The sequence below is a fragment of the Synchiropus splendidus genome, chromosome 18, assembly GCF_027744825.2.
Source record: "Synchiropus splendidus isolate RoL2022-P1 chromosome 18, RoL_Sspl_1.0, whole genome shotgun sequence".
Taxonomy (NCBI): Eukaryota; Metazoa; Chordata; class Actinopteri; order Syngnathiformes; family Callionymidae; genus Synchiropus; species Synchiropus splendidus.
The window spans coordinates 8630874-8645377 of NC_071351.1; the positions used below are offsets into that span (position 1 = coordinate 8630874).

Sequence of the window (14504 nt, forward strand, 5' to 3'; positions counted from 1 at the left end):
ACTGTTGTCTTTCACATGTATCTACTCATTTATTGACTTTTATTTTATCGTCTGTGATGTCAAGAAAGGACCGAGCAATAAGGAGAGACGAGGAGCCGACATCTCGTGCAGCAGCTGAAAATCAGAACTTTATTCAGCACATGAGTGAACAAAACAAAACCTTCTGACACATTCATCCAAACAGCTCATCGTCAGAAACAGTTGAATTTATAAGTTATTTGTTTTTATCAAATCCTAGAGGAGTTTTGTTGCAATGTAAGATTGTCAGTCAGAAGGATATGCCTGAGGTTGAATATTTTTTTAATATGATATGTCATCATCTTATCAAGTCAAGTGTCTTTTTTTGGCCTGAAACTTCAAACCCAGCGCAGTAGAAATATTCCAATTTAAAACAGTGGTGACGTTTGCAGATAATAGGAGCCAAAACACAAGATTCAAAGCAAAATGTTCATGTAAAGATCAGGTCAATAAGTGGCAGCCTTTGGGTCCTTTGACTGGTACACCAGCCTTACATTTATAAAATTTAGTCAAAGCTGCATGTGACTGCGAATCATATGTTAAAATAATTTAGCAGTGAGAAACTTTATGAAGCAATAAGTTCCTCAACAGCCTGCATCTGTGCAAGCTTTTTCATACATGGCAACTAACATGTCCCAAAAATGCGAGAGTAAAAGCAGGGAATATTCCATTTTAAGTGCAGTAACATCCTTATTATTTCATTCTGTTTTTGTAACAGGATTTAAGATGCTAAATTAACTGTTTCAATACGGAAATGGGGAGCATCTTGAGAGCATTCTGCAGTGAGAATAAATGGTCAAAGTTGTTGGTAGGTTATTAAATTATCACAAATGTTTTGCTACTTGCTACCCAAGCAGTTATATTTTACTCCGTGAATCTGCAGCAGGGCTCATTTATTTTCTGAAAATAATTTAAATTCAACCAGGATTCATTTCAAGGATCGATCACCAAAAACAGTAAAAATAAACATTAAAAAAACATGTCCTGAGCTTCTGCTGGATGTCAGGTGAGCTGGAATCTCGGGTCCAACCCCCTGAATATTTCATCTGGTCCACCCCACTCAAACAGAAAAAGAAAACAAGGCACTTTGTTCTCTGATTCATTCCTCTTTTGCATCTTGTGTCTGTGTAAAGAAAATAAATTGGAAAAAACTAAATTATCCAGTGTGGCTGTTGCTATAGCGACGTGATGCAGATCATCTCATCCGTCAGGTCCTCCTCGCACTTGACAGCCACGTACGTCTCCTCGTCGCTGAAGTCCCTGAGCTGTCCGGTGGCCAGAGGGTCCGTTGGGAAGTTCTCCTCTGCGTTACTCATACTCCCGTTCAGCAGGTTACTAGCAGCACTCTCCATCTCATCGATGGTCATCTCGCAGGCGTCCGCGATCTCGTGTTTGGTCACGGAGACAAAGTTTGGGTCCCTGGCATACTTCCCCAGACCCTCTGAGATCAGCGCCTGCAAGTAAGAAAGCTCCAGCATCAATCTGTCTAGCGTAGTTCCTGTGCAACTATTGCTGACATCATGTGACCTGAGACACCTATCGCTTCGCATTTTATGCTAGCAACGTGACTGCAGTCGTCAAATCTAATATCAGTGCAGGCTCCAGCTCTCGCCGCAACCCTGAACAGGACTAAGCGGTGGTTAACTGACGATATATGTAAAATTCTATGGGAACAAAGGTGAAATAGAGGCTTTACTGCCACTCACCTGCTCTGTCCTCTTTACCTACCTAGTCTCCAGTCCTTCAGTCGCTTGTCTGTCACTCTTTCTTCTACACTTTGATGTTCACTGTTGCCTTTTTCTTCCTGACTTCACGCCTAAATGCAGCTGCCGCGCGACCGAATCATCGACTCAAGATATTTCCATAAAGCAGGTGAACTGTTGTTGTTTGTTTCTGGCTATATAACCTAAACTGTGAGCGAATTTTCGGATGCATTGCATACCTCCTTCAGTTGATATCCTTGTTTCATCTGTCTACCATTGTTATTTAACATTATCATTGCATTCTTTTAAGCATAATTTGGACTCACGGCCTCCACCAGACTGCTGGCGCTGCCTCTCATCTGCAGGTAGCGTGAGCAATTCTCTGCAGGCAAGTTGAGTCGCGATGGCGAATGGTTGCTGCTGGTGGGGGAAGCTTCCTGTCCATCTGTGTACCAGGAACTTCTCTTGGCTGCAGCGGGGAGGTTGCCAACACTTCCAGAGTTCCTCCAGTCCACCTGTGCACAGACACATGAGAACTACAGGCCTTAGACGGACTGAAAAGGGTCCAACTTTACAAGACCTGTATTAGAGGAGTGTAGTTTGGTGAGTAGTCATGAGTGGCGGGTGACGCAGGGGGCGTGGCCCATGAATGTAGGGACCGTGTTGGGGAGCGCCGGTGAATTTTAGTGGCGTCAAGTCCAGCCACTGCCATGACCTTAGTGAAAAAGACAGGATATTAACAAGCGTATCAGAGAATATGGCCAGCAATAAGGATCTCTTCACCACCTGCTGTTGCATCAGGTGCAGCGGAAGAGCTGTGCAGGTTGGAGAAAGAGGAGGCTCAACCTCGCTTCCTCTTCTACGGAGACACTCGAAAGTGAACGCTGATTTGTTGACAGCTGGGGTGTAAATATAGAGAGACAAATGATTAAATAACGTTAAAGCTATAACGCTTGTTTCAAACACATATCTCACCCTGTGGTGACGGGAGAAACCATCTACGTGGCGACCGTTTGCTCTCCTGATGGATCAGCTTTTGGTCGTCCTCATAGTAACCGTCAGACTGAGAGTCTCCCCTGGCAACGTGAGGATCAAAGGCTCCCTCGACAATGTTGTTAGACAATCTGGGAGGCGAAAATGGTGCATATTTATCGTCGTAGAATGTCAAAAGGCTGAGCATTAGGAGGGCATGCAAGTAACCTCTCTTTTGTGAGCATGATGTCATCCTCATGGAACTCTTCACCGCTGAAATACTCTCCTGAGCCTCGGTCCTCATCACTTTCTGCAGCAGCGACTCCCTCGCGGCGGATTGTCGGATAATGACCGCTACCATTTTCAGACCTGGAAGCACACCGAGTACAGGCTTTAATTTTATCAGTCAGAAGAAAACAATTATGTTACAAAAGAATTTAAACTAAACAAGACCATCCAGGACTCAAGCACGTACCTAATGTAGGTCTCATAGTAGCGAGTTCTGAGCCAAGTGAGCAGGTCCAATAGAATTGCAGGAAAGACAGAGCAGTCGCAGAAAGCAAGGTGAAGGAGCTGACCTTTTGTTTTGTGAGTAATGACCAAACTCTCATGTAAAACTCACCTCAGAGACTGTGACTTCCATATTTTCTTATGTATTGAGCCAGAAGATCGGATTCTGGCAGACGACGGCCGGGTTCGTCGTAGGGGACAAGTCCGCTGCCTCGCATTGGAGACGGACAGAAGTGCAGGCATGTTGGCATTGTTGAGGTTGGCATTGGAGGGAATGGGAGACTGTTGGCAGGTGGAATTACAGTGAGGATGATGATGATGAGGGCTGTGATAGCGATGATCGTGAGGGACAGGGGACAAGTTCAAATCTTTATCTGTGTCTCCATCTTTCTCCCCCACTCCAGTTTGGGACGGTTCACTAGAGACGTTGCAAGAATAAGGCAGGATCTGTAGGGGGCGCTGAGTAACAGTAGTTGGGAAAGAGGAGCTTTGTGGAGTCAGGCTGACATTGTTGACGTGGTTGCCAAAAAGGCCACCGTTACGCTACAGCAGAAGAGAGAGAGCATGATGAAAAACATTCAGCTGTGATTCATTTCTGTAATATTCCTGGCCACTGCATGATCTGTTTTCATACGATGCACTTGCAGGAGTGCTCGACTGGACCACGTGGTTCAGTGCTTGCAGTTTACTGTACAATAGAGCTGCACTCTGGAAGACGTTTTTACCCTGTAAATTTCCTCATCTTCCTCCCCATTGGCATCTACAAGCCCCTCCTCCTGCAGGTCACATGATATAGCTCTTCGGATCTCTGGTCCGATATCATGAAGCGTGCGCAGACCAGCCTGTAAACAAACAGCAAACCACTAAGACAACATTCAAAAAATACTGTTTCTTTCGTCAGCAAATGTCAATGACTTACAAAAGTTTGTTAAGTTACAACTTTTAAATCCTCGACAAAGTACTCTATTATTTAATATAAAACCAATTATCCAAAGAATGAATATTTTACAACATCAACACAAAACATCAGCAACAAACCTGCAGAGCCATGGTGGTGTTCACCCTGTCAAAGGAGCGTCTTCCCACTAGTCCTTGCTCTTTGCGCCTCTTGAACTTCCTGAAGTAGTCCTGTATCAGGAAGGTGGCATAGAACTTCCCCACTGTGACCTCGTCATCTGAGTGGACACAGACACCAAAGCCTCCCGGGTCAGGACCAGGACAACCTCGCTACTCTCCACATTTCCAAGTGACAGTCAGGCAGAGCACCCTAACTGCGGGGAATCGGATGATCTGTCCCGCCCAAGATAGTTACAGGGGTACCAGTCTGTGCTTGGACTCTCAATGTTGAGCCTCAATTTACCAGAGGGAGCAACAAACTTATTTTGATTGTCTTCCCTACTTTCATCATGACCTGTTTATCTGCCTTTTGAAAATGAAAATCTCAAGTTCCACCTTACGTTGTGGTAAGCACGTAAGGAAGATTCTGCAAAGGCTTTTTGAGATGTAACAACAAAATATTGCCATGAAAAAAAAACACAAAAAAGCCATAATTATGCTGCAAAAGTTACTACTTTTACTCACCAAGCCTGCATCAAATAAAAAACACCACATTCACACACAATCATTTTCCTCAAGCAGGCTGACAACCTACAACTCCCCAGTTCCCAGAAAAGCAGCCAGAAGCTCATGCAGGCAGGCGGTGAATTAATAAAGCACTAGACAGATTCCACAGCAGCAGATCCAGTCACCAGCTACACACTATCTACCATGCAGGGAGGCAAGGGGGTCATCCACTCAGACTAGAGAGTTGCAGAAGCAGGGTGGGAGTCTTAAACAAATAGTAATGCGTGGCTGTGTCAAGAAGGTGCAGGAGAAGTGCTTTCTACGTCACCAACACCTTTTCTCTGTGCTTGAAGATAGAAAAGGCGACGGCTGACAGGCAGACAGATGAGATAATGGCAGAACCATTTGAGTTGGTTCCCACTCTGACTCAAATCCGAAAGCATCTTTTCCTTCACCAAATGGCACAGCCACATAGGAACTGCACCAGGTTCTGCTCAGAGAAAGCCTGCCAGTACACATATAAAGAATGAATAAAACTGAAATGAAAATGTGATTTAAATCAGGTGCTAGTTTTTTAATTCTATTTAAATATCATTACTTTTTAAATCCTGGTTTTGGTGTATCTAATGACATACACAGGTGTGTAGGTGTGTTATGTATCCTTAACACTACACATTTTTTTCCAGCTTTTTAACACACTTATAAACCTTAGTTGATTTTAAAAATGGAGTATATTTTTCATATACAGGTGTGTAGGTGTGTTATGTATCCTTAACACTACACATTTTTTTCCAGCTTTTTAACACACTTATAAACCTTAGTTGATTTTAAAAATTGAGTATATTTTTCGTTTCAATATTTACATACATGATGACGAGCATTGCTTCCAAAACTGGCCATTAGATGGTCAATTTATGATTATTTAACATTACAAATAAAGTATATTCCTCATTTTATTGTTGAGTTATGGGACTATTTTCTGAGAACAATTTTATTTTTTGTGTCAATTTTAAACCTAGTATTGAAGCCTCATGTCAGAGCAGGTTTTCATATCCGAGCAGAACCTGTGGAGTCCTTAATAAAGAGGCGCCAGCAGCTTCATGCCACCAGGCTAAAACAGGACAACTGCAGAGAGCTCAGGCCGGCAGAAAGAGCAGAGAAGGAGCTCGAGTGACTAACGCTGAGAAGGCTGTGCGAGAGAGAGAGAAGCTTGGCGGGAAACATTTATAAAAGAGAGATAAAAGCGTGAGACACAGACATGCAGCAAGACACAAAGAAATTAGAAGGCAGAAAAGATGCAAGAAAATGTGGGTACAAGCATGTGCAATACCTACTTTTCTCCTTATATAAACTGACTTAGATGCCACAATGTGATGAGTGACACCCATGTAGGTACTGAAGTGAAGCATGTGCATGGAGGATGACCACTAACCGCCTGCAGGAGGCACCACTTGATCTAGAAGCTTCATGCTGGTCCTCTTCCAGATCTTCTTGATCACGGCTCTTAACTCCTCATTGGCTTGCTCCAGGTTTCCTTTGAACAGAACAAATAATCTGATATTAAATGTGTCTATGAGTACAAGCCAAAAAACAGATGATTTATTACAGAACTCGACCAGTCAGTATTTGCAAAAAAAAGTCGAAGTGAGCGGAGCAACGTCCACGAGACTCACCTTCGGTCTTGATCTTCAGAGCAGTCCGCACCAGAGCGAACAGCGTGGCATTAAACATGACAGTGCCGTCACTGTTGAGAGGCATGTTCATCGCCACCAATCGCTGCAATCACAGACGCTCACAGGTATAATAAAACATTAGAACTTATAAATATGTGGTTGATGTTTGTCATGTACCTTGCAGGCAACTCTGTGAGGACACAACTTGCCAAAGCCAAGAGGAGGCTGGATCCTTCTCAGAAGCGTCACCACATCAAGATGCTTAATCCTGCCTCTGAACAAATAAAAAAAAAAGTGTATCACAAAGTTATGGCTGTCTAACTGTCAAACAGAACGGATAGCAGTCAGCAGAGAAACAGTAAATTCTGAGTGCTCACTTGGCTTCAGGGTCGTACTCTGACCAGATTCTTTTGAACTCGTCCAGATGATGCGGCCCAAGTATGGACCAGTCGCGGGTCAGGTAGTCAAAGTTATCCATGATGACGGCGACAAACAGGTTAATGATCTGAAAGCAGCAGATTGGGCTTCACTCTCAGTTGATCTGCTGTGTGTGCAAGATTGGATGAGAGAAAATCCTACCAGGAAAGCGCACAGCATGTAGAAGCTAATGAAGTAGATGATGGCAAAGCCACTCCCACAGGTTCTCTCCTCTCCAGGGTTGTAGTCAGACTCAATATCGCACAGCTTTCCAGGCAAGCAAGCCAGCATGATCTCCTGCCAGGCCTCTCCTGTGGCGCATCTGAGAGAGACGACAGACTGAGCTGCTAGTTCAAGCACAGATTTAAAGGCTTGAATGCAGTCATATAGAAAAGCTCGATGCATTTTCATTCCAATAAGTTCAGATTTTCTACTTTTTTTTAGTCACAACACAAATACAAACCTGAAGAGCATCAAGACGGATTGAGGGAAAGTTTGAAAATTATTGTTGCGATTTATCTGAGTTCCATCGACCATGGCGATCTTCCCAAAAACCTAGAGGAGGAAGGAGACAAAACAAATCAAATAGTGCAGCTCATGAAAATTATTTCTTACTTTTTGAGAGAATTTAACAGACAATCATTTTAATGCAATCGGTTTAAGAGTTTAGGGACAATTGATTATTAAGATTTTAGATTTGATTTGGAGATTACCTGCATTCCAATCACAGCATAGATGAAGAACAACATTGCAATCAAAAGAGCAACGTATGGAAGAGCCTGTTCCAGAAAGAAAATCATTTTGGATTAAATGATTTTTGCGTGACTCAAATCAACGAGCAGCAACAACTTTTCATGAATTGAAATAATTGAAAATGAGAATATTTATGGGACACCACTCTCACCTGGAAGGATTTGATGAATGTCCACAGAAGGGTCCTAATGCCTTCCCCTCTGCTCAACAGCTTCACCAATCGCATCACTCTGAAGAGGCGGAAGAAGGTGATGGAGATGCGGGCGCTGTCCTCTGTGTTCTGAAAGGTTTCAGTAACAGATATGATTTATGCTTCTTCCTCGTCTAAGTGACAGTTTTCTTTCATGCCTTCATTTCATGTCTGATTTCAAACATCATGCATGAAATGTAAAGAAACATATAATTTCTGGACTTAAGTTACAGCATGCATTTTGATGAGACACCTCTGACAAGACATGAAAGACCAGTCACTGATTATACTGTAGAATAAACAACATAGATCAGCAAAGATCAACTTCCAAATCTTTTGTTTCTTTTTCTTTTGTAAACCATGCTCCAGAATACAGTCATGGCCAAAAGTTTAAAACCCCCACGACTAACTTAAATGTGTCACTCTAACAAAAAAACAGTGGCAACATTTTGAAATAAAAATAAGCAGAAAAAATGAGGAATAAAAAGTCATTTGGAAGGGAAAGGCATGAAGTTCTGCTATGCTAGTCTGTGTATACGCAGCGTAAGTCCAAGTGACATCAAGTGACAACTATGATGTCCAGACAATCCTGGACCATGAGCAAAGGGTGCTCAAAATATTTCTTGATCAACAGGGAATAGTAACAACCAGCCATGCAGGTTTTTTGGCCAGCAATTATCCACTCGGTACAACAACAAGAGACAATGATAATTTGCCAAATACTGGTTACAAATGCCTGTAATAAGATAGAAGATGCAGTGTACTGGGGGAAGTCTTCAACAGTTGACCAAAACTGAACATGTCACTTTGACACAGTAGCAACAAACATATTGTGATTAAAAACATAAAATGGTACATTTCAGTGTCCATTCACCGAGAGACAGACAGTGACAACATATCGATGGAGGGGCTAAATTCTTACCCCTGGATCCACTATCACTGTGACGACAGGAATGGCTGCCGACTTGAAACCAAAAGTCTCAAGTTAAGATTTATATTAGCAGCAACAACAAATGAAGTAGCTGATCTTATTATCCATTTATTTATCTCAATGCAGAGCAGTGCTATGCTGAGTAATCACATGAACCGCCACAAAAAGTCAGCAGCGCTTTGCCTCACATGCAACAGAAACATTGGTGCAAGAAGAATATAGACGATCATGATGAAACCTAAAGATACTAATACATATGAATTTCAATTTGTGTCGTCTTTATACACTTTCAAATACAAAGAACAATGTGGCCGTCAACATCCGTATATCGCATTGCACAAAGACAACTAAGCAGTATTTATGGAGATGATGTTAACGGACCAGCATGAAGGCCCAGCTGTAGCACGAGGCCCCAAATGAAGCCACATTATTGATAGTTTACATCATGTTAAATCATGATCAACACCAATATAAGTGATGTCCTGGCTGAACCTGAAGCTACAGTTGAGCCTTCAAGGACAAATAATCACACACGAATGAGATGTGAACGTGATAAACAATTACTTACATTGATCTCAGTGATGGCAATGTCAACCACGCTACCCACAACAATTAAGGCATCAAACGTGTTCCATGCATCAGCAAAATAGTTCTGCAAGCCCGAGCACACACAGACACAGAAAAGTAAAGGAGGAGTACAGAGTGAAAGCTACTTGTGAAAGATAGAGGACACAAAAGGTGACACAAATGTGCTTCATAAAAATGAGTCTGTGACCCTGGAGTGTAATTATCAACTTGGGCGACAGGTTAAAAATTAAACATTTGTTAAGTGATTTATTTCACTTTTGGAGGAGATGGCATGGATTTTATCCACGTATCAAAATGGTCACTCGAGATTAAATAATCACCTCTTGAGTTTAAACACAGCTGCTTACCAACACATGTCAGTGCCAGTATGAATATATTTAAATCAAAAGACTGAGCAAAAAGTGATGGGGGCGGACGATCACAGAAGCAGAAGAGAGCATCAGTGACAGGAGAGTGGAGGGAGGAATGCCAGAGCGGTACATACTGACGTCTTTCTACCTGGCTGAGTATGATGTCGACTACACTGCCGATCACCACCAGAGCATCGAAGACATTCCAGGCGTCCCCGACATAACCCTGCATGTGGTATCATGCACAGCCAGCAAGAGGGAGAGAAGGGGTATGGAGAGGATGTGGAGAAGTTTCATTTAGGAGTCAGGGGTAGCATTGGATCAGGGCAAGAGAGGTAGAAACTACTCAGGAGTAGAGGAACATGACGGAGGGTTGGGTAAAGGTAATGTAGGAAAACTTTCTAATCCCTCTCTAAAGAGAAGGACGGCTGGGGATTCGCCGTCATTTGTAACATTACATAGTTTCTTGTAAATGTACTTACCCTTGGTTTGAAAGCAATAAGTTTGAGGATCATCTCCACTGTGAAAACCCCAGTGAAGACCATGTTGAGGATGTCCATGGCATAGTTAAACAAATGAGACTGACCATGGTGCTGGACGAAAAAAAGCAGAGAAATATTCATTTATGTGCACCTCAATATGAAAACACCAGAATAATCTTGCATTAACAATTACCCACACATTTGACTCACCTGAATCGCCAGACACAAGGTGTTTAGGATGATGAGGACGAACATGACGTACTCAAAGCCAGTAGAGTTGACCACGTACCAAAATTTGTATTGGTAAGGGTTTTTAGGAATGTAGCGTCTCAGAGGGCGAGCTTTCAGCGCGTACTCCACACACTGACGCTGCAGTGACAGACAAGTGAGTTTGTGTTTCACATGGGGTACGCTAGCGTACGCAAGCCTACCTGGTTCTTGTCCAGCTCACAGTTCTTGTACTCCTTCTCCCCCTGCTCCTGGAAGGTGACGATCACGAAACCAACAAAGATGTTCATCATGAAGAAGGCGATGATGATGATGTAGATGATGAAGAAAATGGAGATTTCCACACGGTAGTTGTAGATGGGACCCATGTTCTCTCTGTTAGAGTCGATTGCCTTGTACAACAAACTGAAGCAAAAACAAGTGTCTCGCCTCAATACCTTCCACTTGACTGACCACAAAGTGAGACAAGAGACTCACGTGGGCCATCCCTCGAAGGTGGAGACAGTGAAAAGCGCCATCATGGCCATGAGGACATTGTCAAAATTGAAGTCGCTGTTGTACCAGATTCTCTCCCTAATCATCGGCTGTGTCGTGTCTCCATTGTTGTAGAGAATGTAGGTCCCCCTTTAAGTTGTCCAGAGACACAAACCGTTATGAGCTCAACAGGACACATGAAACATGAGCGGGAACATCACTCACTTGCACTCCTCTGGACTGGACTTGGCGTCATCTGTGCATCTGTAGAATTTACCCTGTACAGGAAGAAAATTCAGATCCATTCATCACACTACACATAGCAGTTAGTGTTGTTACCTTAAACAGCTGCACACCGATACAGGCAAACATGAACTGGAGTAGTGTTGTGACGATCATAATGTTGCCGATTGTCCTGATAGCTACAAACACACACTGGACCACATGCTGGAAACAGAAAGAGTTATTAGAAAACAGAAACTTTGTTTTTGCATTTTGCATGTATGTATATGCGTGTCCTCTTTACCTTCAGTCCTTTCGCTCTATTTATGGCCCTGAGAGGACGAAGGACACGTAAAACACGAAGGATCTTGACAACAGAGATTGCTGAAGATCTAGGGAGGAGAAAATATAAATACTAGACAAGATTTCGGCGCAAGTTCTGTGGAGACTTCTGTAAATTGTGTCATTTAGGTGATATTCATTTAAAAATAAGTACATACTGAATCCCAAAGGAGACAAGAGACACTCCAACAACCAGCAGGTCTAATAGGTTGAAGTAGTTTCTGCAGAAAGCTCCTTTATGAAGAAAAGCCCCAAATGCCGTCATCTGAAGAGAGACGCAAGAGGTGTTACAAATTCTCTCAGCTAGTCTTCATATTTCATTATTGTAACAGGACCAAGATCAGGATGCAACAAAATATATTTGACACATTTTAACCATGTGTCTTTTTATATCAATAATTTAATGTTTTAAAAAGCAAATATCTCAGGTTAACATAAATAAAAATTGACGCTACCACAATCCAACATGCTGTTACACTCATGCATGAGTGAGCTACAAAGAGAAAGATTATTCATGCTGAATTCCAAAATAATGAATCATTTAAAAAATCTATTGTGTATTTATTTTCCTAAGAAATGTCTTGTGTGTTTATGGCAAAAAACATAGCATGTAAAGTTAACCATTCTTCAAAATGTTGGTGCAAATATGCAATCAATATCACAAAAACACCAAGTTAAATGTCCATATACATATAGTACTGCAGTAAGTAGTACAACAACACAGACACGCACACACATATAACAGCATATCAACATGGGGAACATTCCAAAGCCACTACAATAATTTCTGCCGTAGATAATCCAGGACTACAAACATTTTGTCCTTAAAATATAATCTACTATAATCTGCTGATCAAATTCATTCTAGATTTAAGCTTAAACAGGGCAGGAGATTTACCTGGTGGGGACATGCAGCGAGCAAAGGGACAGGGCAGTGGTCGGGATTTGATAAAGAAAGATAATGCTCTTTGATTGTGGATTTAGGGGGATTGAAAATAGTACTTTTTTAAAAAAATGCAGGACGTGCGTCAGGCCGTTTGACTACATGTGTTTTGAAAGTAAACATAAATAAACAGAGTTAAATTAGCAGCCTTCTAAACATTGGCAGACAGCCGACGGCATATGCCATGACCTACTAATCTATCTGGATGATGGTGTCATAAATGGTTCTGCTTTAAGCATCTCAGTGCCAACTGTCATAAACAATGTGGCAATATGAAATAATCTGAAGCTTTTAAATAATAAAAAGCTTTTTTTAAGATTATTAATCTTAAGACTGAGTACAATACTCAGGTTGTGACCTGTTGCTGAAGGAATCTTTTTTGGTCACAGAATGTACAGTTATAAATGAGTATTTTTTCTGACTGATTATCAAAGTTTCTAAAAACCAGAAACATTCAGCAGAAGGAAGAGTTATGCTTATATTGTCTTTTAAAAATTTATGAGCTGCACACAAAACGCTTTTCAGCTTGCTACAATTGAGACTCCTATGTATGTCCGTTCAATATATCGAAGGTTCTTTGTTCAGGCCATTAACCCTAAAAAAGGATCAGTAGAAGACAAAAAGACGACAAATAAAATGTCGAACGCGAACCAACAACCTTCACGGATTGATGCCATGACAACAAGACATGCAGGCCGACTTTTTGAAAGAACTAATGAGACGAAACTGACGAGTGGGGGAAGGGAGTGTGCAGCAAGCTCGGCGGTGGTGGGTTGTTGCCGTGGCAGCGCGACAGGCCTTATTGTCGTTTACCTTAATAAGGATCTCAAATGTAAACATACTAGTGAAGACATAGTCTGCATAGCCTAGGATCTGAGGAGGCAATCAGAGTGACAGCAGCACGCAGGGTTACTGAAGCTCCGCCCACCACATACAACACCGCACAACACACACATTTACCTTCAACAGGATCTCAACAGTAAAGATTGCCGTGAAAGCATAGTCAAAATAACCAAGTATCTGCAAGAGGCAAAGGTCAAGTCATCGAGTCATTCCAGGACAACAACATGGAGGATGAATCATAAACTGGAAGGTGGAAGAGTTCCACTGGAGCCTTCTGATTTGAAAATTTGTTTTCATCCATCTGCTTTGATGAGACATATGAGACCTTTGCATTGTTTTTTAGCATGTTTTCAGACTTCATTTCTTTCTATCCATGTCTACAATTTGACCCACACGACTCAATGACTATATTTATCATTATTTTCAAAACGTCCAGTGATATGCTTAAGCTTCAATTTCACCTTTAAATCATCATCTTCAAATGAGCCTCTTTTATGGCCTGTCCTACCAAATCTTAAATTGCCTGCAGCCCTGTTGGCCTATTTATTATAAGCAAACTCTTGCTGTGTTAAATTCGGACTTTGAAGAGTATTGCTTAAGAATCAAATGTTTATTGGGTTTAACTACTTGGAATATGAATATATGAATGAACATGTCACTCATATATTATTGAATATTTTATTCAAAGTTTAAATGATTTACATTCTTGTTGTTTTTTGGGTCTCAATAATTTGCTGGTTTTGCTTGCTTTAAATACAGCTTCATATTGTTTTAATTTAAAATTAATGTGAAAAGGTTTAAGTATCTAGTAATAAGAAACTTCAGTGATAATTTTACTCAGGTAAAGTAGGTACCTTATCGGTACCTCAGCACTGTTGTACTTTCTAATGGACAAGGCCAGAGTTGAACAGACTCAAACGGTCAAAGTCACACACATCTGGATCGTCTTGTTTTCTTGTAAACAAGGAAATGATCAAAGAAAAGATGAAATGCAACATTTAAATGACTGGCACACACAAACAGTCCTCAAGCCCTTCATGATGTAAGTCTATCGATGTAACAAGTGGGAAGTATAATAGAATAAAACAGGGGAAGTTGACGATTGGACTTGTGTACGTACAATGTTGCGAGCAGAGAAGTTGCGTATGGGGTCTTCAGCAGCCAGCGAGACAGAGCTCAGCATGATGAAGACCAAGATGAGGTTGGTAAAGATCTGATGGTTGATCAGTTTGTGACAGAAGACACGGATGCTGCAGAAAAGAACAAGGGTCTTTAAATACACAGGTATTCTTTTGGTTAATT

At 41.7% G+C, this 14504-nt stretch overlaps 1 protein-coding gene across 8 annotated transcripts in view; it reads right to left on the reverse strand.

Annotated features, from left to right (window-relative positions):
• Positions 1 to 101: 101 nt before the first annotated feature.
• cacna1db (calcium channel, voltage-dependent, L type, alpha 1D subunit, b) overlaps positions 102 to 14504 on the reverse strand; it is a 37590-nt gene continuing 23187 nt past the window's right edge. For 2 of the 8 annotated variants that reach the window (XM_053848214.1, XM_053848208.1), the window contains 30 exons: positions 14323 to 14452; positions 13320 to 13379; positions 13173 to 13232; positions 11575 to 11681; positions 11379 to 11466; positions 11192 to 11299; positions 11078 to 11130; positions 10856 to 11002; positions 10582 to 10783; positions 10361 to 10519; positions 10151 to 10261; positions 9299 to 9382; positions 7761 to 7889; positions 7570 to 7635; positions 7320 to 7411; positions 7019 to 7178; positions 6817 to 6944; positions 6617 to 6713; positions 6440 to 6542; positions 6199 to 6300; positions 4242 to 4378; positions 3929 to 4045; positions 3316 to 3746; positions 3169 to 3195; positions 2922 to 3062; positions 2697 to 2845; positions 2508 to 2620; positions 2302 to 2436; positions 2048 to 2236; positions 102 to 1472 (listed from right to left, as the gene is read on the reverse strand). In XM_053848214.1, coding sequence (XP_053704189.1) covers positions 1194 to 1472; positions 2048 to 2236; positions 2302 to 2436; positions 2508 to 2620; positions 2697 to 2845; positions 2922 to 3062; positions 3169 to 3195; positions 3316 to 3746; positions 3929 to 4045; positions 4242 to 4378; positions 6199 to 6300; positions 6440 to 6542; positions 6617 to 6713; positions 6817 to 6944; positions 7019 to 7178; positions 7320 to 7411; positions 7570 to 7635; positions 7761 to 7889; positions 9299 to 9382; positions 10151 to 10261; positions 10361 to 10519; positions 10582 to 10783; positions 10856 to 11002; positions 11078 to 11130; positions 11192 to 11299; positions 11379 to 11466; positions 11575 to 11681; positions 13173 to 13232; positions 13320 to 13379; positions 14323 to 14452 — 3904 coding nt within the window. In that variant the 3' untranslated portion in view covers positions 102 to 1193. Of the gene's footprint in view, positions 1473 to 2047; positions 2237 to 2301; positions 2437 to 2507; positions 2621 to 2696; positions 2846 to 2921; positions 3063 to 3168; positions 3196 to 3315; positions 3747 to 3928; positions 4046 to 4241; positions 4379 to 6198; positions 6301 to 6439; positions 6543 to 6616; positions 6714 to 6816; positions 6945 to 7018; positions 7179 to 7319; positions 7412 to 7569; positions 7636 to 7760; positions 7890 to 8721; positions 8764 to 9298; positions 9383 to 9816; positions 9895 to 10150; positions 10262 to 10360; positions 10520 to 10581; positions 10784 to 10855; positions 11003 to 11077; positions 11131 to 11191; positions 11300 to 11378; positions 11467 to 11574; positions 11682 to 13172; positions 13233 to 13319; positions 13380 to 14322; positions 14453 to 14504 lie in introns of all 8 variants that reach the window. The other 6 variants (XM_053848212.1, XM_053848210.1, XM_053848213.1 and 3 more) reach the window with 4 other exon arrangements.